Source organism: Monodon monoceros, unplaced genomic scaffold, assembly GCF_005190385.1.
Source record: "Monodon monoceros isolate NGI ecotype Baffin Bay Population unplaced genomic scaffold, NGI_Narwhal_1 Super_Scaffold_2, whole genome shotgun sequence".
Classification (NCBI taxonomy): domain Eukaryota; kingdom Metazoa; phylum Chordata; class Mammalia; order Artiodactyla; family Monodontidae; genus Monodon; species Monodon monoceros.
Window position 1 is genome coordinate 16,988,177 of NW_021703776.1, and position 25,719 is coordinate 17,013,895.

The 25,719-nt window shown below is 37.3% G+C and overlaps 1 protein-coding gene across 1 annotated transcript; it reads left to right on the top strand.

The window, feature by feature from the left end:
• On the top strand, window positions 1-25,499 carry SYPL1 (synaptophysin like 1). The gene is made up of 5 exons (XM_029234359.1): window positions 1-209; window positions 15,963-16,087; window positions 17,401-17,608; window positions 22,283-22,471; window positions 24,057-25,499. The coding sequence occupies exons 1-5, from the start codon at window positions 141-143 to the stop codon at window positions 24,189-24,191; spliced, it is 726 nt and encodes a 241-aa protein (XP_029090192.1). The 5' UTR covers window positions 1-140; the 3' UTR covers window positions 24,192-25,499.
• Window positions 25,500-25,719: the final 220 nt, after the last annotated feature.

Sequence of the window (25,719 nt, forward strand, 5' to 3'; positions counted from 1 at the left end):
GCCCCGCCCCGCGGCCTCCCAGGCCCGCCTCCCGGAGCCCTCCCCGCTTGCCCTTTCTCGCGGCAGGACAGATCTGTCCTGTCGGTCCCCACCTCCTCCGCCCCGCCGTCCTGATTCTCTTTCCCTCCTTCCCTCAGAGGATGTCCTCCTTCCAGCTCAACCTCAACCCGCTCAAGGAGCCGCTCGGCTTCATCAAGGTCCTCGAGTGGGTGAGTACAGCCTGCGCCCCCCCGGGCGGGGGAATCGCGCCGCCGTTCCCGCTCCGGTTCCGGCCCGGCCGGCGTCCTCGGCGGGGCGGCTGGGGGCTCCGGGAGACGGGGCGCGGCTCGCTCCGCGCGGGGGGAGCGAAGCCGCCGTTGTCCCCGAGACGGGACCGGACGGGACTGGAAGCGCGGGGAGGGGACAGGAGGCCGCGGCCTGGGCCTGCGCGGGGCGGGGACGCCGCGGTCGGCGTCGAATCACGGGTCCCTCGGCTGCCTCCGTCCCAGGCGGAGCCGCCCTGCCACACCGAAGCTCACCTCTGGGTATCCCTCGGGGAGTGGTGGTTTAAATTTCTCTTTGGCTTCACTGCTTTCCGCAAGGGAAGAGAAAACTTCCTCTTGCGGTCTAACCGAAACCCGGCGGGCCGGAGTAGCACCCCGGCCGGCGCTGCCTCTGCGCCTTCGGTAGAGCCCGTGCATTTCTGCCCCGTGCGGACTGGAGGCCGCGTTCCGTCGAAAGCTGGTGTGCCTTCCCCAAGTGATCTGACGAGCTCTCGTGTCTTAATTTGCTTTTAAGATTGGCCCCAAGTTAAAAATGGATAAAAATAAACTGTGGGTCAGGGAAGCGGGCGGGGGTGGGCGGAGTAGGGGAGAAGGTCTAAGCAAAATGCGTTGTTAGTCCGGTCTACTGAAACACAAGTTAGGAATCGCCATCCAGTTTGTTTTAGGTATTTCCCAGCAACATCCTGCAGTCAGCTCTTAGTCCTTCCCTGGGAACACTCTCAGTCATTAGCATCAAAGCAGATTTATTACTTCGACCTTGGTGATGATCAGTCACTTTGGAGGAGTTGGTGAATACACCAGGCACTGCACAGTGCCTTCGGAGTTCGTGGCCTAGGACATATTCCAGTGGTGGTTTTCAGGCCCGTATTAATAGGCAGCTGGCATCTGTCCAGCGTGCAGGCAAGTTGCTTGTTTAGCCAGCAGCATTTACATCCGTAACTCTTCAACCCCGTATGTTAGTGATAAAGTGGTGAAGAGTAAGAACTTAGGATTTCTGTTTTAAATAACCTGTGAGGATGTTTTTAAAAGTAACACAGAAACTCACATTCTCTAATGGGTGCTCAATCTGATTTCCTTCCTGCACCCAAGGGTTCCTACGTTTCCCCCAAAGTTTTACTTGGTGCTTTCTGAAAGCTGAAATAGTGCTAATTTCACACAAATGTTTACTTTAAAGACACCTAAATGTATATATTTAGGGTTCTGTTAAGCCTAAGCCCAGATTTAAATATAAAGAAGATTCTTATTTGAGTATATAAAAATTTTAAATTGCAGGATGAAAAACACATTTAACTGAGCTAGTCAAATATCAGGTTTAAGAAAAAGTCTTATTATACCTAGTAGTTTAATATCATTGAGGATTATAATTAAATTTATAATTAACTTAAAATTTCACTTAAATAAATGAAGAGGCAGTTGTTTATATTTATGCTTATATTATTCGTCAGTTTTTTTAAATGTAGACTTAATTTTTTTCTTAATATTTTCCTTAATATTTTAAAACAGTGATAAGTTTATTTGTGATCATAGGTCTGACATATTTTGAAAAATGTCCTTTTTAAGCTTAAGGAAATACTACTTTCAGTTTGAACAACTTACTATTACACAAGAGAATCTTTTATGAAAAGAGTATTCGTTGTTCATGGTGTAGAGAATATTCAAATATTTGAGTGTGTGTTATATACAGGTGCTGAGCTAAGCACTAGCACTAGACCATGTGAATAAAACATGGTCTTTTCCTCATGACCTAATAAGAAAGACATGAAAACAAATATGAATATGCCATATGGCCAATACTATAATAAAGGTATAGGCAAAGTGTAGTAGGTGAAAGGAAGGAGAAATCGATTCCTTGGAGGTGCTAGAGAGAATTTCAGATGAAAGGACACTTGAAGGATGAGTACTTGTTCACTTGGGGAATGGTTGGGGAGTGGCTTTCCAGGCAAAGAGAATCTTACGTTCAGTGGTGTGAAAAGTTGAAGCAGCATAACCCTATTTGCGAATTTAAAAGTAATTGGGGTTGACTGGAACGTATACCGGGAGGGAGGGTGTGGTTTGAGATGATTCTGAAAGGTTTCAAAGGGCTTGCAGAATAGTTTGGAGTTTATCCTATGGGCCAGTGGTTCTTAATCCTTTGGGTTAACCTTTGATAATCTGGGCCCTTTCCTTAAGAAAATGCATAGTGCAGGTACAGAATTTGGGGTTGTTTATCGTACAGCTTCCATCTACGCCCAGAATTCCTACCGTGTAGGGTGGATTCACTCATTCAAGAGTAAATAAGTGAATAATATAATTAGATTTGCCTTTTAGAAGTTTTTATTTTGTCAGCAGTGTGTGGAATGAATTGGAGAGGAAAGGTCATAATTGAAGAAAGGGAAATCTGTTGTTTGAAACATAATGAAGGCCTAAAACTAATTGCAGTGGGACTAGAAAAGAGAGGTTTAGAAATTAGAATATATTTGTAGGGTGAAGAAAAGAGAGGGCTGTAAGATGACTGCCATATTTCTGACTCGGATTAGTAGTGGCACATCTGTCTAAGACAGATCACTAAGGAGAAGCAGCAGGTGTTTGGTGGAAGGTCAGTAAGGTTTTGAATGATTGAGTTTGTGGTCTCTTTAGAGCATATAAGTGGAGGTATCCTGTAGGCAGTTAGATACATGGATCTAGAGTTTAGAAGACAAGTATGGGCTGGAGATTCAGCAGGTATTTGGCAGCAAAGGAAAAAGGTATTGTTAGGAAGTTGGAGAGAAATAACATCTTAGCATCACTATTAGAGATATTTCAAGAAGAGAGTACTCAGCAATATTAGGTGCAATAGGTTAAGAAAAATAATTACTAAAATGCATCCCTTGATTTGGGTAATCAAGAGGCTTTAGTAAGAGCAGTTTCAGTAAAATCAGAAACCAGATGGTAGTAGGCTGAATGGATGTATGGTAAGAAAGAGAAGACAGTGAGAGTTGACCACTATTTGACTGTGAAGATGGGAGAGATTGGGTGGTAATCTATTTTAAAGATAGGAATGAGTGAATGTGTGTGTGCGCTGTAGAGAAGAGACTTGTGAATAGAAGGTTTAAAAGAGGCAGAGAGGCATAAGACAAGGTTCTAGAGGAGAAAGGCTCATAGTAGGAATTTTTAAATGTGTTTTGAATGAATTGTTCAAGTTTCATAAGGTGTTGATTGAGATTACCTCTAAAAATAGTCAATAAATACATTTACAAACAAATCTAAAATCTAGATAAAGGCTGCTTACTATCCATATAACTAGAAGAATAATTCCCCAAATCAGCTTACCTTTAGCAATGTTCTAGAAGATGTTAGACTAAGATATAACCTGATAATATGTAACTTTCAAGGAGTCACAAATATGAAGGCCTTATAGACTTGAAGGCAAGTACCCAGTAAATATTTATTGACAAAATAAAAATATAGTCACCAAAGCAGAAGCATTTCTATTTTGCTTCTAAACTGTAGCCACCATGCCTATATATATATATATATATATATATATATATATATATATATATATATATGAATCTACTTCTGGCCCTTAGTTACAGTGCCTGGCAGTGACATTGCCTTAGTTCTGTTTGTGTAATAAGTACTCAGTAAAGGTTGAATTTTTGTTGTACTTATATGGGAATAGCAATACTTCACAGGGCTGTTGGAATGACTGAGTTATAAATATGTGACTAATGATAATGTATTTGAACAGTTCTTAGTAGGTTCTTCAGAACTGAAATGCTATGTTTCTAGGAAGACTAGATCCAGACAGTGGATACAATTTGAGCCCTATATGACTAACATATCTTCCGGTCCTTCAAGATCACTAAGTTCTCGTTTACATATTTTAAACTTTAGAAATGGTTATTGTAGACTTTTCATTTGTTTGTGTGTTTTCCTGCTTTTAGCAGCCTGTCAAGGTAATAAGATAAAATTTAGGTGAGATTAGATGCCCCATGTGTAGGAGTTGAACATGGAAGTAAAAGGCAAGGGTTAATGTTATCAAAGCAGCTTTTTCAATTATTTAATATTTTTCTAGTAAATTTTAATTTGGATCTTACTTTGTAGTCAGTTATCACTAGTATTTAGATTAAAGTTTTTCATTAAAATGACCATCTCCTTTTAATATTGAACACTGTTTTGGACTTTCTTGCTACTTAGGGTGAACACTGGTCAAATGTTTAGCTCTAAATAAGTCTAAGTAATATGCTTTCCTAATTCTACACACACAAAATTGTGGAAGAGATACTGTTTGGGAGTATATAAAGGAATTATAGACTAATTAAGTTGAATTTTAGAATTATGAATATTTTTGTGCTGGCCAAGTTTACTCTCAGTGTTAACAGGAGATATTTATTGAGTTCAATATATGTTCTAGGGCTTTACCTGTGTTTTCTCATTTAATTTTCTGACAACCTATGAGGGTTGTTATCTCTATATTACATGTTACCGTTGTCATCTCCATGTTACTGAGGCTTAGAGAAATTAAGTAATGTACTCAGATCCCATGATTGTGATTACTACATCCTGGACTCAAACAGTCTGTTCTTAGTCTTTTCAGTAACTTACCTTTGTGTTTCTGATTGGTCTTTTAATAAATTAACGAAGAGATTACCCAAAATTTCAGGCTTAAGAAACAAAAACATAAGGTACCTGAAGTAATTTTTTTCTTGTTACATGCATGTTTATAACAGGATCTTAGGAGGAGTTAAAAACAAGTAGGGTTTTCTTGATTCATTTATCAGTTTGAATTTTTTTCTGATTTTATACTTATAATTAATGAGCAAATTCAAAAGAACATTTAAAAACATTACTTTGGGGTAAATTATTATCCAGGAAAATTAGTGTGAAAAACGATGAGTAAGAAAACCCATGACCGTTTGAGCATTACATATATCAATTTGTTTAAAAAACAAACTTTCAGAAATATGTACTAGTTTATCTAAAATACTCTAAAAGTTTAGTCATCCCAAGTAGATTATAGGATTTTTACAAACAGGGACCATGTTTTATTCTAATTTTGTGGTTATAACATAGCACAGAGGAGCAGCCTAGAAAATACAAATGATATTACAGAGTATAGGGGATGAGACATATTCAGAATGATGTTTTTTTCATCCATTTGCTTAATACTTAAATATTTAGGCTATCAGTCTATGGCACAGACTACCTTTTAAGAAACTTATCTTTCTCTTAACCTTGCCATTTGTGTTCACTTTTTTCCCCTATTGTAGAAAGGGAAAAAAGGATTTCAAATGGCATTTTGTGCCTACCAGGACTCTATATACATGTAAAACTTGTAATAGACTTACTGACTTACCACTATGCCTTTGCTCTCTGTTTCTTCTACCCGAAATCCTCTTAGTGTTTGCCTTGAACCCTCTCATGGGATATACTAGATGTTTTTTTCATAGACTATATATATATATATATATATATATGTTGTCAGTGGTTTTAGAATGTACATATATACACATACACACTCACTTCACACATACAAATAGCAATCTCTTATAAAACATTAAAGGGAAAATTAAGATAACAGCAGTGCTTTAATACAGTGGTTCTCAAAACACTTTGGTCTGAGAACCCCTTTATACTCCTAAATATTGAGTGCCTCAAAGAGCTTTTGTTTATGGGGTTGTATCGATTGATACTTACCATGTTAGAAATTTAAGCTGAGACATTTTAAAAAAATTTTTTTAGTAACGATAATTAATCACTTGAAAATTTGATTACATCAATGGCAACAAATGCTGCTGGTTTTCCTTGAAGTGATCAAGGCTCATCTTTTTCAAGAAAAAGATCTGACGAATATGCAAGTCTGAATACCTATATTTTGTTTATTACTTATTTTTTCAAGTAAAAATAGTATTTAATGAAAAAAGTGACTAGTTCAGCAAACAACTCAGTTGTTTAAATGCTTTCCCTGCAGACCACCATTGTATTTAGGTATGCCATAAAAGTGGGGTTTTTTGTTCCGAGTGGATTTGCTAGATCATATGGCAACTCTATTTTTAGTTTTTTTTTTCCCCCCCCCCTCGCGGGCCTCTCACCGTCGCGGCCTCTCCTGCTGCGGAGCACAGGCTCCAGACGCGCAGGGTCAGCAGCCATGGCCTACGGGCCCAGCCGCTCCGCAGCATGTGGGATCCTCCCGGACCGGGGCACAAACCCGCGTCCCCTGCATTGGCAGGTGGATTCCCAAACACTGTGCCACCAGGGAAGCCCTATCTTTAGTTTTTTAAGGAACCTCCATACTGTTTTCTATAGTGGCTGCACCAGTCTACATTCCCACAACAATGTAGGAGGGTTCCCTTTTCTCCACACCCTCCCCAGTATTTATTATTTGTAGACTTTTTGATGACTGTTGTTCTGACTGGTGTGAGGTGATACGTCATTGTCCTTTTGATTTGAGGTTCCCTGATAATTAGCATGAGCATCTTGTCATGTGCCTATCAGCCATCTGTATGTCTTCTTTGGAGAAGTGTCTATTTAGGTCTTCTGCCCATTTTTTGATTGGGTTGTTTGTTGTTTTGTTGTATGAGCTGTTTGTATATTTTGGAAATTAAGCCCTTGTCGGTTGCATCGTTTGCAAATATTTTCTCCCAGTCTGTAGGTTGTCTTTTCAGTAATAAAAGTATTTGCACATCCTACTTCATCACACAGAATATTAAGAAGACTCAAATGTCAGGATTTAATAAAAATAACAATTTTTCTGCTTCATCGAAGGCATTCTTAAGTAAAACTGGCTTTTTTTCTTTAACTGCAAATGCATGGCAGTGAAATAACAGTTTGATGCTTTTGCTGATTCTTACTAAAGCCCAGCAGTTTTACCCACCAATGCTTTTGCGCAAATCAGCGCAAATGTCAATGTAGTACAAAAAGCAAAAAATGTTGTAATAATATTGTAAAAATATTTTTGACCTCATGGACTCCTTGAAAGAGTCTTGGGTATTCCCTGGGGTCCACAGACCACACATTGAGAATTGCTTTTCTAATACAGGATAAACATCATTGGGGACCAGCAGTGGAATGGAAATATGGGTGGGAGAAGGACTGTTCCCGGATCTGGGAAATAAATCTGAGAAAAAGCTTCAACCTATTGTTTGGCTTTATAACTTTCATGGAGTGGAGTACTTAAAGAAGTAGAGAGAGAGAGAAATGGCCCCCTAACAAAGACCTGAATCAACCTACCTGCTTAAGGTCTGGATTTGTGTTAACTGCAATATTCTCCTATGTTGCTAGTTTGCGGTCCCATTATAGGATAAGGTATTTGTGGAGTAGGGCAGGGGTCCCCAACCCCAGCAGGAGGTGAGCGGTGGGCGGGCGAGCGAAGCTTCACCTTCCACTCCCCGTCGCTTGCATTGCCACCTGAGCCATCATCCCACCCCCCCACACACACCACCCCCGTCCAGGGAAAAATTGTCTGCCACGAAACCGGTCCCTGGTGCCAAAAAGCTTGGGGACCAATGGAGTAGGGGATTAAGAAGGCCTGGTAGAAATGACCAAAAAACTACTGGGCAGGGAGATGACTTATAAAACCACTAGACCAGGATGGGGAAGCGGGGAATAACATACTCTCAAGTTGAGCTTACATCAAATATCCTAAAATACATGAAGAAAACTAATGTTTGCTTAAAAGCTCCAATTATATCAGCGGCAACAAATACTATCAGTTTTCCGTGAAGTGACAGACTCACTTCAAGACAGCCATCCAGATCAACAATCGGAATATTGATTCACTCCAAAAGACATAAAAATAATAGAACTGTCTGAAATGATTTTAAAATAAGTATATTTAGGTTCCTCAGAGATTTCTAGTTCCATACTCAGGTTGACAATTGTTTAAGAATAAAGGTGACATAAAGATGTTTTCAACAGTAATAATTGAGCTAGCAAAAATCTTCTAGCTATTTATTTCAGCAGGAACTCAAGTTTACTTCTCATGATCCAAATTCTTAAGGGTTTTGGAACTGTACTAGAAGGCTATTTAGAGCTTTCTATGATTGTACTTTCCAAGCAGAGGGAAATAATAGAAGAGTGAAATTGAAGAACTTTGAAACTGACTTCACTGCTCAGTGCACAGTGGGAGTAAACTGAAATATTAACATCAATAACAAAATGTTTTTTAAAATGAATATCTTTGGTAAATGCTTCAGACTTTGATTTAGAAAAATCAATACCTTGGCTCTAGGCATTCTAATCTGACTGATTGTAAAGGCAAACATGCTATGGTAGTTCATTTAAGTACTGAATGATCATTTGATTTAGTAAAACAGCATGCATTTGATTTGGCACATAAACAATATACTTTTCGATCTATTAATATTTGTGAAGATTTTAATTATATCATTTTCCTGAACAGATTAATCATGAAATTAAATAGCAGTGAGGACCCTGCAACTAGAAACGTAAAAGATACCCATAAGTTAGATGAGTACCAGTGTTCCCCAGTAGAACCCTCTGTGAGCTGAGCAGGGTCTGAGAATAGGAACTAGGGACTCTGGCTGACTCTGTCACTGTAAGATTTTATACACAAAGCCCTAGTATGCATCTATAATTTAGATGCATGTTTTACTATGTCATTATCTTAAGGCATATTATTTATATACACTCAGGGTAAATTTCATTCATATTTCAAATTTTAAAAAATCCTTATTTCAGATATTTGTCTAATAATTTCTTTTTCTCTTCTTTTTCTTTCTTCTTTTTTTTCTTTTTTTTTTTGCCAACTTCTGATCTGATTAAGTAGAATCTGTTTTTACCTGTTAATGTGGCTCATGAATGCAGCTCATAGAGGGTATTAATGCTTCTACATTCTCTTTTGGACATGAGGTTTTGTATTATCACTCAGTAGTTTCTGTAAAGACTTTTTTTTTTTTTTTTTTTTGCGGTACGTGGGCCTTTCACTGTTGTGGCCTCTTCTGTTGCGGAGCACAGGCTCCGGACGCGCAGGCTCAGCAGCCATGGCTCATGGGCCTAGCCACTCCGCGGCATGTGGGATTTCCCAGACCGGGGCACGAACCCATGTCCCCTGCATCTGCAGGTGGACTCTCAACCACTGCGCCACCAGGGGAGCCCCTGTGAAGACATTTTTAAGCCACCAGTCCATTTTGTAAAGGTTAGTTTGGCTAAAAGTAAATAATTTATTCCATAAAGACACTTAGCCAGGCACACTCACATTATTAAATGAATTCTAAAAGTGGAAGAATAGGTGAAGGTATCACTGTCTGTCCTTCCCTGTTATAGGACTTCCTTACCTTCAGGATACCCAGCATACTGCCCCGACATCTGACTCTCTGACATACAGACCCAGCATGGGTTTCAGCAGTATGTTAATTTTAATAAAGCTTTATTTCCTTGTTTAAGTCTAAAAGTAGATATAAATAGGCATATTTTCTTCTTGTACACCAGTTAGATGAGTACTCCAGTCTATTTTAGAGAGTAGTATTCTAGAGGACCAGATATTAGATATAGAATATAGATATTCTAGATATCTAAATTAGTGAGGCATGTCTTGTGTCACTAATGTGGGTCCAGTGGGCAGAGAGATAAGTAGAACTTGAGGCTGTCATAATGAATATGGAAACTTTTGACCTGAATAGAAGCTTGCTGTCATCCTGTCCCTGGATTCTTACTAGTTACTGTACAGGTGGAATTTCATATCAGCAGTTTCAGTCATTCTTTATGGGATAGAGAGAGAAGGGGGAATTAGTTTCATAAGTGGCAAGGAAATATAAATCAGCATACTGGAACACCTCATTTTAGACTAGAAGTACAAACTGAAGTGCTGCTAGGAACCCCTCATAAAGTAAATGAGTGAAACAAGTGTTTGGGAGAAAAAAGAATAGTGGAAGTTCATTGATTACTGGTAACACACATCCTGAGGGTTGTAGAGACAATAGAGAGTGACAGCAGTCTGGAAAGCACATACCCTGTCTTAGGTGTCATCTGTCATGCATTTCCATGTGATTGTTGCTTTATGGGGATATAGGTCTGATACTGGCATATCTTTATCCACACCCACACAGGAAATCCAAATTTTTATGTGCAGCATGCTGATATGAAAATATTGACAACAAATTCACATTTTTCATGAATACTGGGAAAACCACAATCTATCTTCTGGCCAGGTTTCACCCATGGGCTGCCAGTATATAACTTCTGATCGAAATCAGAGTACTAGTGCAATATAGGGAGAGGTGAGATGGTTGGGTAGTTTACTCTCAGATTGTTTGTACTTCATTTAGTAAAAAGTGTGTACCTTATCCCTTTTTTCCCATAAGATAAAGACCAAAATGGCAAACATGACATTTATTTATCCTCATAACAAAAAGACAAGCTTGAAATAATGAGTATTTAAGACTTGAAATATGGTTTTATTTGTACATTATTGGCAATTGATTTTTTTTCCTTTAAGCAGTTATTTAGTGAGCATTTGGTGTATGTCAGGCCTACTAGGTAGGCACTGAAAATCCTGAATAAAAGCAAATGCAAAGACATGACAGTCTGCCAAGGGAGAGATAAAGGCAGTAGTCTTAAAAGCAATAAGCTGTGGTACAGTGTGCCATTTATATACTAATTTTTGTATTAAATGGGAAACTAGTTTTTATCATTTTTGCTTTTGGGTTTTTGTTTTGTTTTGTTTTTCTAATAAGGCAAGATACACAAGAAAAATGCCTATAATAGAGGTAGTGAACTCAAGTCTATCTATTCAGCCCAGGAGACAGAATAGTACCACCACAAGGAACTGGGCAGGACCTTAAAGGATGAGCTTGTTGGAGAACCAGGGTGGGGGCAGAGGTGGGGAATCCTGGCAGAATAAACACACATATCCAAAGACATAAATACTTGGTGTGTTTCAGGAACAGTAAGTACAGTATATAGTGCAGTGTGACAGAGTTGTACAGGACCTGGCAGGGAGTATAGCATATAAATCTAGAAGGATAAAGTTGAGGCTACCTCAGCCCTGCCTCTTATGCCAAATTAAGAAGTTTGGGCCTATGGGCTTCCCTGGTGGCGCGGTGGTTGAGAATCTGCCTGCTAATGCAGGGGACACGGGTTCGAGCCGTGGTCTGGGAGGATCCCACATGCTGCGGAGCAACTAGGCCCGTGCGCCATAACTACTGATCCTGCGCATCTGGAGCCTATGCTCCGCAACAAGAGAGGCCGCGATAGTGAGAGGCCCACGCACCGCGATGAAGAGCGGCCCCCACTTGCCCCAACTAGAGAAAGCCCTCGCACAGAAACAAAGACCCAACACAGCAAAAAAAAAAAAAAAATTAATTAACTAATAAACTCCTACCCCCAACATCTTCTTAAAAAAAAAAGAAGTTTGGGCCTAAAAAGATCTGGAAAGCCATTGAGGAAATCTCTTCAAACAGGGGGGTGACATGACCAGATTTTTATTTCATATCAGTGTGACATCACTCTAAACAGCTCTGTCCGATAGAAACGCAGTGCAAACTACAAATGCCAGCCATACAGCAACTTTAAGCATCTTACTAGCCACACTAAAAGAGTGAAAAGAAACAGGTGAAATTAATTTTAATAATACATTTTACTTAACCCAGTATATCCAAAATATTATTGTTTCAACAATATAAACTATTGATGAGATATTTTACATTCTTTTTTCATACTAAGTCTTCATAAACCATGGTATATTTTACACTTACAGCCATCTCATTTCAGACTAGCCATTTTTAAAGTGCTCAGTAGCCACATGTGGCTTATGGCACCTTACTGGACACTGCAGCTCTAAAGCCCACAGTAAAAGATGAATGGTGTTGGGAATGAGTTTAAAAGTGAAAGGAGGAGTCTGTTGGGTTAGTCCCAGGGAAAAATGGTGTGGGCCTGAACAAAGAGTGGCAGGAGTGATGTAGACAAGTAAACAGAGCTTTTAAAAGAATGGCATTATACCCTGTGTAATCTTTTTAATTCTTTTTTTTTTTAATAGAAATTTATTTATTTATTTTGGGCTGCGTTGGATCTTCCTGGCTGTGCGCAGGCATTCTCTAGTTGCAGCGAGGAGGGGCTACTCTTTCATTGCGGTGCGCAGGCTTCTTATTGCGTGGCTTCTCTCGTTGCAGAGCTCGGGCTCTAGGCACGCGGGCTTCAGTAGTTGTGGCACGCGGGCTTCAGTAGTTGTGGCACGCGGGCTCAGTAGTTGTGGCTCGTGAGCTCTAGAGTGCAGGCTCAGTAGTTGTGGTGCACGGGCTTAGTTGCTCCACGGCATGTGGGATCTCCCCGGACCAGGGCTCGAACCCGTGTCCCCTGCATTGGTAGGTGGATTCTTAACCACTGCGCCACCAGGGAATACCCCCTGTGTAGTCTTAGGCAACTTTTTTTCTTTCCCACTCAGCGTTAGGTTTCTACAATTCATCCTTGTTGAAGTAGGTAGCTGTAGTTTGTACATTTTCATTGCTATGTAACTTCCCATTGTAAGTACTGTATATCAATATATTTTATCTACTTTCCTGTTGCTTCCCCTCCCCATATTTTGATATTATAAACAATGTTACTGTGAACATTCTTGTGCACATCATGTAGTACGCATGAGCAAGAGTCTCTGTTAGGTCTGTAAACATAGATACTAATCGTTTGTGACATTATCACAAATACTTTCTCCTAGTTTATAGCTTGTTTTACATTCAGAAGCTGACTTGATTTTAAAAAAACCCTCTTTTTCTGTAGTTGAATTTAACAGTCTCTATGGTTAGCTTTTTTTTTTCTTAAGAAATTCTTCCCTTCTTTGTGATCACAAGTTTTCTTTTATGTTGTCTTCATAATTTTTAGACTCACGTTTTACAGTTAAGACTTTAGCCCATCTGGACCGTCCTTCCTTGTGTTAGTTATTGATTTCAAATAACAAATTACCCCAAGCTTAGCACTTAAAACTATAGACAGTTTATCATCTCACAGTTTCTGTGGGTCAGGAATCTGGCAGTGGCTTAGCTGAGTTGTTGCAGCTCAGGGTCTCCCAGGAGGTTGGCTGGGGTTGCAGTCATCTCACGCCCCCCCTCTAGTTCACTAATATGACTGTTGGCAAGCCTCAGACAGTATACTTTCAAGGTCCCTCACATGGTTGATGGTAGTCCTCGGTTCCTTACCACGTGAGTCTGTGAGTTGCCTGCGTATCCTCCCAACATGGCAGCTGGCTTCCCCCAGAGCAGGTGATTCAAGGGAGTGAGAAATGAAGACAGAAGCTGTAATCTCTATTACCTTACCTCAGAAAGGACATCCCAGTCCTACCATATTCTGTTCACTAGAAGCAAGTCACTGTGTCCTATCCACATTTAAGGGGGGAAAATTAATCTCCACCTCTTGAGGGGAGGAGTATCAAGGAGTTTGTGGTGACATCTTTAAAACCACCATTCTCTTTTCCTTAGTGCCCTACCATGCCAGCTCTGTTAGCTATAATTTGTCTATACACACAGATCTATTTCTGGCCTCTTTATTCCATTGATTCAATTTGTGTATCCTGTTTCTTTTTTCTAATTCTAAACGTGGGTACATACCCAAGACTCATTTCCTGGCCTTCTGTTTTCACTCTGTGTATTCATGCACATTTATGCTAAGAGGGTATCTATTCTTCTTTCTTTATTTTTTAACTCTTTTAACTGAAGATTCCAAACTATGTGCTGACATTATACCAAACTCTTCATATCTATAACCAGATTCCTTTTCATATATCTCTTCTTCATGGAAAAAAAATTTCGTGGATGGTTATGATCCTGATTATGGCCTGATTCAAGGTCCTGGATTAATCCATGAGAGGCATTATATCAGTGTTCAACAGTATAGGCTTTGATACCAGACCTGTACTGAATTTTATCTATTTGCTGGATGTCTGTTACCTTGAGCAAAACAAAGTTCCTGCCCTCTTTGAGTTTACATCCTAGAGAAAAGTGGGCAAACAAATAATGAAGTACTGTCAAGCACTGGTAATTACAATTGAGGAAAAATAGAGCAGTACAAATAAAGAGAATAGATAGTGTGGAGTGGGAGGGGCACTGTTATTTAACATAGTGAGGTTAGGGAAAGGCCTGGCCTCTCTGATAAGGTCACATTGGAACAGGAAGCTGTGAAGTAGGAAGTTAGCCATGTGTTCCAGGCAGAGGGAATAGTTCAGTGCAAAGGTTCTGAAGGAGTTTATCCCATGTCTTTAATGAATAGTAAAGAGATTTGGCAGGGGAAAAAGTAGCAACGTGAGATGAGAAATGTTAAAGGAGGAAAGGATCTTGTAGACCATTATATGAACATTGATTTTATTTGGAGAGAACTCAGAAGCCATTGGAGAGTTTTGAGCAGACAATAAAGTTTTCTGCCATATATATATATATATTTTTTTTTTTTTTTTTTTTTGCGGTACGCAGACCTCTCACTGTTGTGGCCTCTCCCGTTGCGGAGCACAGGCTCTGGACGTGCAGGCTCAGTGTCCATGGCTCATGGGCCCAGCCGCTCCGCGGCATGTGGGATCTTCCTGGAACAGGGCACAAACCCATGTCCCCTGCATCAGCAGGCGGACTCTCAACCACTGCGCCACCAGGGAAGCCCTTCTGCCTTATATTTTTAAAAGATGACGCTGGCTGATGTGTTGACAGTAGACTGAAGCAGGGGCAGGGACAGAAGTAGGGAGCATCAGTTTCAAAGGCTGTCACCATATAATTCAGGCAAGAGGTGATAGTTTTGATCAGGATGTTGCGATGGTGGTGGTAAAAAGTGATCAAATTCCAAATATATTTTATAAATAGAGCCATCAGCATTTGCTGAAGGATTGAGCTCTTGGTCACTACACTGTATCTGGGCTTTTTGTTTGTTTTGTTTTGTAGAAAATTCGTAAGATACAAATAGAAAAAGGAATTATCTTTTGTCTTCTGTTCAGAGGTGACCACTTAAAATTTTAATGCATAGACTTTTTAATTTTTGTTGTGTGTGTATGCATAGATGTAGGCTCATGCACAACGCATTGCTTAAACAAACTTTATATGTATTGAACCATTTTCTTTATCGTTAGATATTTCCCAACATTTTAATGACTGCATAATGTTCCCTTGTGGAATTGAATTACAGTATATTTGATTCCCTGTCAATATTTAGGATGCTTTCAGTTTTTTTCCTGTTTGAATAGAATTTGAGAAAACACCATTACATTTCTTTAAGCATATTTATGACCAGGAAAACAAATTTCCAACTACTTTTTGAGACCTCGAAATACCCACAAGTGAGGCTTATAAGCTCATGAAATAAGATCTCTTCTTTGCTTGTAGTCTCTTGGCTTTATAGTTACCCTTAGGTTCCAAATAAAATACCTCCAATTTACCCCCTTTTGATTTTGATACTAATAAATAAGACTTCCTCTGAATTTCATACTAATATTTAGTGGGTACAATGTAATTTGAGCAAATGTATTTTTTTTTAACTTCTTTATTGGAGTATAATTGCTTTACAATGGTGTGTTAAAATGTATTGTTATATGGGCTGTTATACCAGTTTCTATGTTATACTCAGGGGAAAATAAAATCACATTTGTTGAGAGTTGCAAATAAATTTTTAAATAATTTGTACAATCTTAATTTGTAAATAAGAATTCTAAGAATGTTAGCGAGCCAATTTTTAATAATCACTATATTTAAAATTTTAATGACCTATGTTTGGGTACAGTAATGCTTCTTTCTTTTTTGGTCTCACTTTGTGTAGATTGCTTCTATCTTTGCTTTTGCCACCTGTGGAGGTTTTAAGGGCAAAACAGAAATTCAAGTGGCTTGTCAAACTAGTAAACCTGACAATAAAACGATTACAGCTACTTTTGGTTATCCATTCAGGTGAGTTATTTGTTTGTTTTTATGGTTTAACAACTCTTTTTGACTCATTAAAATTTCCAACAACTTACTGATCTTGGGGGTAGAAATTTTTTAATTGCATGCTCATTTGTAAGTAGTGATCATTGCTATTGAAAGTGTGGTGCGTGGGACCAGTACCTGTCTGCAGACTATTTTCCTGGACTGTGATGAAATAAATACAGAAAATGACAGTAAGCATTAAGAAACTTTCATATGATGTTGCCTTGACACTTTTATTCTATCATCCCACAGTGGACTGGAAATTTCAAAACAAAACAAGCCTGCTCTATCACCTTAGTTTGAGAGGCCATGTTGTGGAAGCAAACACAACTTATGAAAAATCCAAATTTCTCATGTATTTGCAGTTACTAAATAATAATGTGCATTATATAGCTTTAAGACATGTATTTATATAAAGTGAAGAGCTCCTTGTGTTTCTTTCACTAGCATAAAACTTTATTTTCTGAATATTTATTTTATGACTATTTTGTTTGTAAGTTCTGTTTGACCTCAGTATTCATTAAAAGGTTTATTAGGTGTGTCCTGTGTTTAAGTCAGGGTGTGAATCCTCTTCCACTTACTAACTACTTACTTGACCTCTCCAGGACTCAATTTTTCTGTTCAATAAATTTAAATCTTCTAAGGTTGCTTTGATGATTAAATAAAATCTTACATTAAAGATATGTCAAATAGCAAGTGCTTGGTAATCAGTCATTTCCTCTCCATCTCTCAATCCTTCTCTTATAAAATTCCATTACAAGGAACAGTTACAGCCTCTTTGGTGATAAGTGCTTTTGTGATTTATGGATAGGGAAAATTAAAGACTTTGTGGAGTTAGCAGCTAATTAATGCAGAGTTAAAATGTGAATCATTACAACTGATTCTGCTGGTGCTAGTAACACAGACTCTCCCTCCTAGAATGGAATATCATGTCTCAAATTGTAAACCATTTTGTAACAACACTGTTAATCTGCTAAGCTTTTATTACAGTGAGATAGTATCTGGGTGTGAAAGTGTTTAATTCAGTCTATATTCAGTCTATCATAACCAATTATGAGGTATAATTTATGATTTATGTACATTTCTTATGAAAATTTTAATTTACTTAAATATTTGAATTTTTCATTTTTTTAAAAGAATGTTTTAATATATTTGGGGAGTATTTTTGTGAAATGTTATTTCAATATTCTGCCTTTCTAATACTTCTGTATTAGAAATACAGAAGATGTATTTCTGTCTCTGTTGGAAGAGTCCAAGTAATTCATAAATTTATTTGAGACTTTTTTTTTTAATAGGTTGAATGAAGCATCATTTCAGACACCTCAAGGTGTAAATGTGTGTGATGTAGATTGGAAAAGTTATGTCCTTATTGGAGATTACTCTTCTGCTGCACAATTCTATGTTACTTTTGCAGTCTTTGTCTTCCTGTACTGCATTGCTGCTCTTCTGCTCTATGTTGGTTACACAAACCTGTATCGTGATAGTCGAAAACTTCCCATGATTGTAAGTAATCACTTTCTTTTTATAAAAAAATAATTTATATAAGATATAAGTATACATTATATTTGAATTTAAATATGGATTTTCTTACACTGGAAAAAAAAGTTCTTGGCATAAACCAAGTTTCATTGTGTTTTGACCTGTGCTTGCCAAGAGGTTGAGCTTGCTCTCCTTGTCATGTTTAACCCAATTCTTGTAGCCTGTTTGCAGCACTTTCTCTGTACTCTCTAGAGTACAGAGGTTTTTTTGTTTGTTTCTAACTCTGTTTTAACCTGGAAAGAACTCAAATATGTGATAGAGCATATTAGGTTGCAAGTAGCAGAGAAATTAAGTAGAAATTAATGCCTTTGATTCGAAGAATTGCTGACCATGCTAGTAGTCCCATAACTGTGTTCCTATTTCTTATCTTTTTTCTCTCTTCTCAAAGAGACCCCCTTTATGCCTTAATTCAACTTAATAGTCTATATCAGAAATCCACAAACTATGGCACACAAGTTAAATCTGACTCACTGTTTTTGGTTTTTTTTTTTCAAATAAAGGGTTTTTGGAACAGAGCTATACCCAAATAATTTACAGATAGTCTATGACTGCTTTCATGCTATAGTGTCAGAGTTAAGTCATTGTGACAGAGATAAAAAATATTTACTGTCTAGCCCTTTTCAGGAAAAGTTTGCTGACTCCTGGTCTATGTTCTTAAATTCTTTAATTTACAATCTGATCCAGGTAATTCTATAAGAATTATAGAATTTGGCATTCATGAGCTAATTTTGAATCTTTAAAATGGCAACAAAGGATTTGGATTTGAAGTCCTGATACCTTTTTTGGCTTCAGGGTCTACTGAGCTAGATATAAAAATAATCTCTGAGACTTAGTTAGTAAAATTGCCCTGGATTATTGGTGGCCAATCCAGAGATAAGCTGTGGTTTTAAACTGGACCTCCACTACCAAAGAATAACTACAAAGTCAGTATTAGTGTTACTGACTTGAAGGGACAACAGAGGTGTTTTCGTGATACTGGTCATTTATATCCTGAGAAAACACTGACCACTGACACCTGCTTATTATTTGTGAAGTTACTTGAAAGGGTAGGCCAAATTATTAAATAACAGGTTTTATTTATTTACTTATTTTTAATTTTTGCTGCCTGGATCATAAGAATGCAGATGGTAAGTAAGGAATAAAACAATATTTTACCCTTCATATTTATTCCATTTCATATATCTGAGAAGAAATTCTCAAACCTGACATTTTCATAAAATATTTCTTGGTTGTTAGGTGCCTTTCAAAAAGATAGACATCACCTTTTTTTTAAATTTATTTTATTTTTGGCTGCATTGGGTCTTTGTTGCTGTGTGCGGGCTTTCTCTAGTTGTGAGCAGGGGCTACTCTTCGTTGCGGTGCGCGGGCTTCTTATTGCGGTGGCTTCTCTTGTTGTGGAGCACGGGCTCTAGGTGCGCAGTCTTCAGTAGTTGTGGCGCACGGGCTTAGTTGCTCTGTGGCATGTGGGATATTCCTGGACCAGAGCTCGAACCCGTGTCCCCTACATTGGCAGGCGGATTCTCAACCACTGCGCCACCAGGGAAGCCCTGACATCAACTTTTTTACTTTGCAGTGCCTAATCAACAGAAATTATGTATCAGTAATTTATAACTTCTGTGAACTTTACAAGCCTTATTTTAAAAAAACTATGGTGATCATATAGTTATTATATTTTGTTAAAATTCTTTATAGTTTAAATTCCAAATGAAGACATTTCTTGCCAGTTTGTCATTATCCCAACAAATTTAAGTTAAATCTAGCAATGAGCTTTTTATTTCTTGTATTTTGTTTAGTAAGCTTTAAAAATATGACACTTTAAAAAAAAATAAATTTATTTATTTATTTATTTTGACTGCCTTGGGTCTTCGTTGCGGTGCTCAGGCTTCTCATTGCAGTGGCTCCTCCTGTTGCGGAGCATGGGCTCTAGGCACGCGGGCTTCAGTAGTCGTGGCATACAGGCTCAGTAGTTGTGGTACGCGGGCTCTAGAGCACAGGCTCAGTAGTTGTGGCGCACGGGCTTCGTTGCTCCGCGGCTCGTGGGATCTTACCGAACCAGAGCCCGAACGCGTGTCCCCTGCATTGGCAGGTGGATTCTTAACCCCTGTGCCATCAGGGAAGCCCTAAAAATATGACACTTTTTAAAACAGCATTCAGGTCTATTTTTGTAGAGGGTTTTTCTGTCTAATAAAACTATAAAACTGATCTAGTTGTATCATTCAGAGCGTCAAAAGTAACTTTCCACCTCAGAGTAATCAATTAGTGGTCATATAGAGGAATAATCCAGAATTAGTTCTGTAAGTGGTTTCTTTGTTGGTATAATGTATGGTGGATACTTCTTATTTGTAAAAGCCCAGCCTCTAAATTAAATTTTGGATTCTACTTTTAATTTAACTGTATAAATGTAAAAAAATTTTTTTTGTGATAACTAAATTTTTAACTATAGCCAAATACGACATGGATTTTTTTTTTTTTAAGTGCAATTTGTTAATGAGGGTATGCTCTTTTATCAGTGTTCTCAATTCTCTGCTAAGGTATTTCTAGGAGAATTTCAACTGTGACATTTAAAAATCAACTTTAGTTTTTAAGTAAATGTAGCACTTTTTTATGGTAAGTAGGAGGAGCGTAAGGGTTCTAGGCCATGTGGAGGGTCGGAAATAGCATAAAGTGAAACTAAACAAAGATAGGGTGTCCCAAATCATAAAGACCTGTTATGAGTCATATCCTAACTTATTGGTAGTACTAGGGCTGTCACAGGCAGGTTGTGCATTGCATAACTCCACAACTAACTAGAGTCCTGAGTCGCACAGACTGTCTTCAGAGGCCCACATTTCTCCCACTTCCCCTCACCCTAAGATTACCTCGTGCATCATTTTCAGAAAAATACCTGCTTTTGAAATACAAGAATGTCATGCCTTAAGCCATCAACGACGTGGACATAAAGAGCATAATCAGAAAAAAACAGTGTATTTTTAATTAGGAATTTGGAAGGAAGAAACCTAAAAATTAAGAGGATTTGACATCTGTTGGTCAAAACTATGAACTTTAGCCCAGAGAGAACTTGTTTAACATGTGATAACCTCATACTAATTATTAGTTCTTCAAAAGGCATTGTATTTCTAGCAAGTGCTTAGAAAATGTTTACCTGCAGCACAAAGTACAGCAGAGTACAGCAGCAAGAAAGGGAGTACTCCCCCAGTGCAAAATATTTAAGCTATAATGTTTCTATTTTCTCTTTGGTATACATTTTTTACGAGGGCCAGTAGCAGTGGGGAGCTCAAATGCAAAATGCAAATACATTGTACCACCATGCTTGTAAAATTAGTCATTGTTTTGGTTCTCTAATTACAAGACATTTATTAAGTGCCATCTTGACGTGGTGGACAAGCTATATATATCACAGTTTCTATATCTCATACATGACCACTGGTATTTATCCGACATAAATGACTAAAAGTTCGTTGGCAAAAGTAATTTAAAACTAACCAGATTTATTTAAAAAACAAAACAATTCTGTGATAAGCTCCAAAACCCATTTCTGAGCTTGGAAAGATTTTTGCTACAGATATGTAAGAACTCATAGTCTTGAGCATATCTGAATGCTTAGAATACATAACATTAAAAGATACAAATTTTATATTGTTCCCACTTTGGTTGTTAATTTAAAGGAAGACCAAATGAGGTGGAACTTATACTTTACACTATCCAAATGCAGACTTTAAAAAAGTGTTACTTAGATCTTTGTAGCCAGTACTAGTTGACAGAATTCTAGTTCCCCAGCAGAATAGATTAAGGAAAATAAATTTTTTTCTTTATCTTATTAGTTCAGTAAAAGATTATCCAAAATATTAAAAACTTCAGTCCTATTCTTGGAATGTAATAAGTGGCAAAGACTTTCTTAGAAAACGTAGTGACAAGGTGTCTTGAGAGAGATTTTTGTTGTTGTCCCTTTCTTAATATAATGCGTATTCTTAAAATTTTGTGGTCATGAATTTAAAAAGAGACTAGTTATCCAGGATGTGTGCTTTTCACGATTTCATTATTAGAGGTAGATTTAACTAAAGTTAGAGGTTTGCCAGAGCAGTATGAGGAAGCAGGTGAAGGGTAAGGGAATTGAGAGTATATGTAAGAGATTATAATGAAAGACCTCAGAATATAAATTAAAGAGGGAAATAAGATGAGATTGTAGGTCTCAGTGAGGTCAAAGGATTTTTGAGGTTGGGGTGCCAGAGGGAGTAAGCTAGAAAGAGAGCGGTGATATTGGAGAGGGGGTGATTAAAACAGAGATGATGGAGGTATACAGTTATTAGTGATAACAGGATCCAATATATGATCCTGAGAGGGAGAGGCTTAGATAAGTTGTGGTGAGGGCTGTGTAAAACTTTGATTTCTCCATGTGAAAATGTGACTCCTCAGGAGATAACTAAGTCTTGTTCACTGTTGTATCTCAGGCACTGGGCTGGCAATAGTAAACAGCAATGTTTGCTGTGTTGACTGTGGCCTTTTTGATGAAGTATGTCATGAAGGCCACTTCTCAGTACCATAGGGTTCATTGTGATCTCAATTCCTTCATCATGGATTTGAAATTTAGTATCTTTAAATTAACTGTTCATTATTAATTCATACTTATTTTTGCTTTAGGACTTTGTTGTTACTCTTGTTGCCACTTTTTTGTGGTTGGTGAGCACTTCAGCCTGGGCTAAAGCTCTTACAGATATTAAAACAGCTACCGGTCGCAATATTGTCCAGGAACTTCTGCCTTGTAATCAACACGGAGTGATATGTCATTTTGGCTCTGTGACTAGTATGGGATCCCTAAATGTATCTGTGGTAAGTATGCAGTGTTTATAAAATATGTTATTTCACTTATTAGAAAAAACCTTATTAGTGATTTAAGAAAACAGTAGTTTTTAATAAATCTCTGGATGAATGTATTTTATTTTTACCAGCCTTATCAGAATCCTAGTTATCATATAGTCTTTACCTTTATAACAACAAAAAAAAGTTTGTAAAGAAAATTATTACTTGTAAACAGGTTTGAACAAGATCATGGTTGAGTCTTTCTTTTCATTAACATTGATTAGGCAAGACTTTGACCCAAAAGGCACTAATAATAGTCACTAACATTTACTAAGACTGTGTGCTAAGGTCATTACACTCATATCTTATTTAAGTTATCCAACAATTCTGAGAGGAATGTGGAAAGTGGTATTACTGTCTTCATTTTACAACTGGGAAAAAACGTAGCTCATATGTTAATTCACCCAAGGTGATGCAACTAGTAAGTTGGCAAAGCCAAGGTTTGAACCAGATCTGACTTTAAAGCAAGCCCCTTCTCTAATCTGATTTGCTTTGGGTGTATGAAAAAAATACTTTCAGAGTTCCTGAAAAAATCCTAAAATTTTGGTCTATTTAAATTTAAATATTATTTTGTCTGTTATTTTATCCAAATACAGATACATTATTAATATAACAAGGGTATTATTTTTAGGGAGGTCTCATGTCTTTTCAGGAAAATATTTTTCCAGTGGATAAAGTCAGTCCTGCCTTATAAAGCAATTTGATCAAACTTCTGTTTTATAACTTTGTAATCTAAAAGTCTTTTTTTTGCATATATATTGACAGTGATCTGAGATGGACAGTTTCAGAAATGTTGTTTTTATATCCAAATATACAAAAAGATAGAAAGCAGTTGGCCTTCAGTAATATGATAGTGCTCAAGCTTTTTACCTCACTCTTACCTCATAAGTCACTATTATTCTTGTATTTATAAAAAACTGAAAATAGGGTATCTTCAGTTTGTTCATCTCTGAGACTTTCATCTTGTCAGATTTATACCTAGGAAGGCTAATTTCTTTTAGGTTGACTAATGCAGGATGTGAAGTAAAGTTCTTCTGTGACTCCTTTTCTCTTCTGGCTGCAGCTGTGGAAGTAAGGGAGATGGTAGTAGGGGGATAAAGTAGGGAAATAGGAAAAGATGCACAAAGGATGTTTATAACCATTCAGATGGGAGAAAAGTGAAAGCCCTCCCAAAGAAGGAACCATGGATTCCTGTGTTCCTCTTCACCTGGAAGCACTGAAGTCTAAATATAAAGTAATAAAAGGAAGGTTTTAGTTACTTCTCTCAAATTTAATCCCATCTTGTAATAATGAGCATGCAAAAATAAGGTATCTTTTAGTCATGATTTTATATGTTACAAATTTAGAGATTTCATTGGGAATAAGTCATTATGTATCCAGATCTGGCATTGAAATGCAAAATCTTCCTTTTTTAATTCCACTTTATGTGTAGTTCAAACTTTAAATGTAATAATGGTATACAGCCTGTAGATATTTAATATTTACAGGAAAACAAAGATAGTTATGAAATTTTAATTATATACTAGATTTTCATGTTTATTTTTCTCTTTCTTAGATCTTTGGCTTTCTGAATATGATACTTTGGGGAGGAAATGCATGGTTTGTGTACAAGGAGACCAGCTTACACAGTCCCTCAAATACTTCTACTTCCCATAGCCAAGGAGGTATTCCTCCTCCAACTGGAATATAATTGAAGGGAGAAGTACAGTACACTGTTTGAAATAGATGTCTATACTATGACCTGTTGCCAACATCTTGAGAAGCATTTTTTGTTTCTAATAAAAGTAATGGCTTTTTCAATAAATTGGTGGGTTTAAAATTTTGCTGCTTTTTTACATAAAGCTTGTGCCTTTCCTAGAAATTTAAGATGTAAATGTATTCTCACATGTGAATTTGAAAATTCTGGGGCCTATTATGAGATGATACACATTTTTAAATGAACAATAATTTCTTCACTAAGTTGTTTGCCTTCCAAAGTGTTTACACCTTAAGCCTTAACATGCATCTTCACTGAGAAAAGAGTTATATTGTTATATCATAATAGGAAGAAAATCTCTATTGGAGTATACACTACTGTAAGTTTGTACAGATCATATTCCTAAGACCTGTCTTTGTTTAAGAAAGTCTTGATTACGTAAATCATATTTAGAAAAAACATTTAGTTCACAGTTTATATCTGAACATTGTTTATATGTTATGAAAAAATTTTAATACAAAGGCTGCATGTATGTTTTATTTCTGTTTTTCTAAATGACCTACAGTACTTGACAGGTGTACTAAAGTTGTTTTGGGAGTGGGGTTTAGAAATTTCTATTAGATGTATAGTTAATTTAGTAATTATCTTGCATGAGGTGTAAGCTTCCATTATGCTGGTTATTTAATAGATTGGCTATATAAGTAGAACGTGGTTCACCGAGATGTTTTGATATGTATGGGCATTACTCCTAGTGATATTTGTTTGCTGTCCTTTGTTGCTCATACTCCTTCAGGGCAGGCTGAGGCCTCATCTTGTAAGTACAGTAAAATAATCTACCTTTTTTTGCAGACTCTATTCATAGGGTTACGAAAAATGAAGGTTGCCTTTTACTTTTGAAACATTTAACATTTATATTCAATGAAGTTGCTATTTTGAGTTTAGTATTGGTATTGTGAAAATGAATGCAATTTGGATCTCATGTTTCTTAATGTTATTCTTATTTCACAAATGGATAATTAAGGAATTATACATAATAAACAGGGAACCTAAGTGGGCTCTATTATGGGTGTGCTGTCTTTGCTCACACATTTGGGTATCTTCTGAATATAGGGCTTATTCACATTTTGCTACCTAATATTTTTGCTGTACAGGGCCAGATTTCCTACTACCACATAATTGTTCATATGTGAAGCACATCTTACTATTGCCTTATTTTTGTTGCTTTTGTTCATGACAAGCATTGTCAATATGAGAATGTATATCTTTTATGCAACCAGCTTAATAAAGAAGTTAAAGGAAAGAGTGCACTGATTGTTATATTACAAAGGAACTTTCCTCTTAAAGGCATGAACAATGCGAAATGGAATGGATTTACAAAGCAAGAAATAGAATATCACAATAGTTTTTTTTTTAATATTTGGCAAGAAATAAAAGAAAAAATGCTTTGGAGACACTGGTTCTATCCTTTTTTCTTTCAATCTCATTTTTAAAATGCTTATTTGTAACTTTCAGATTAAGTTTT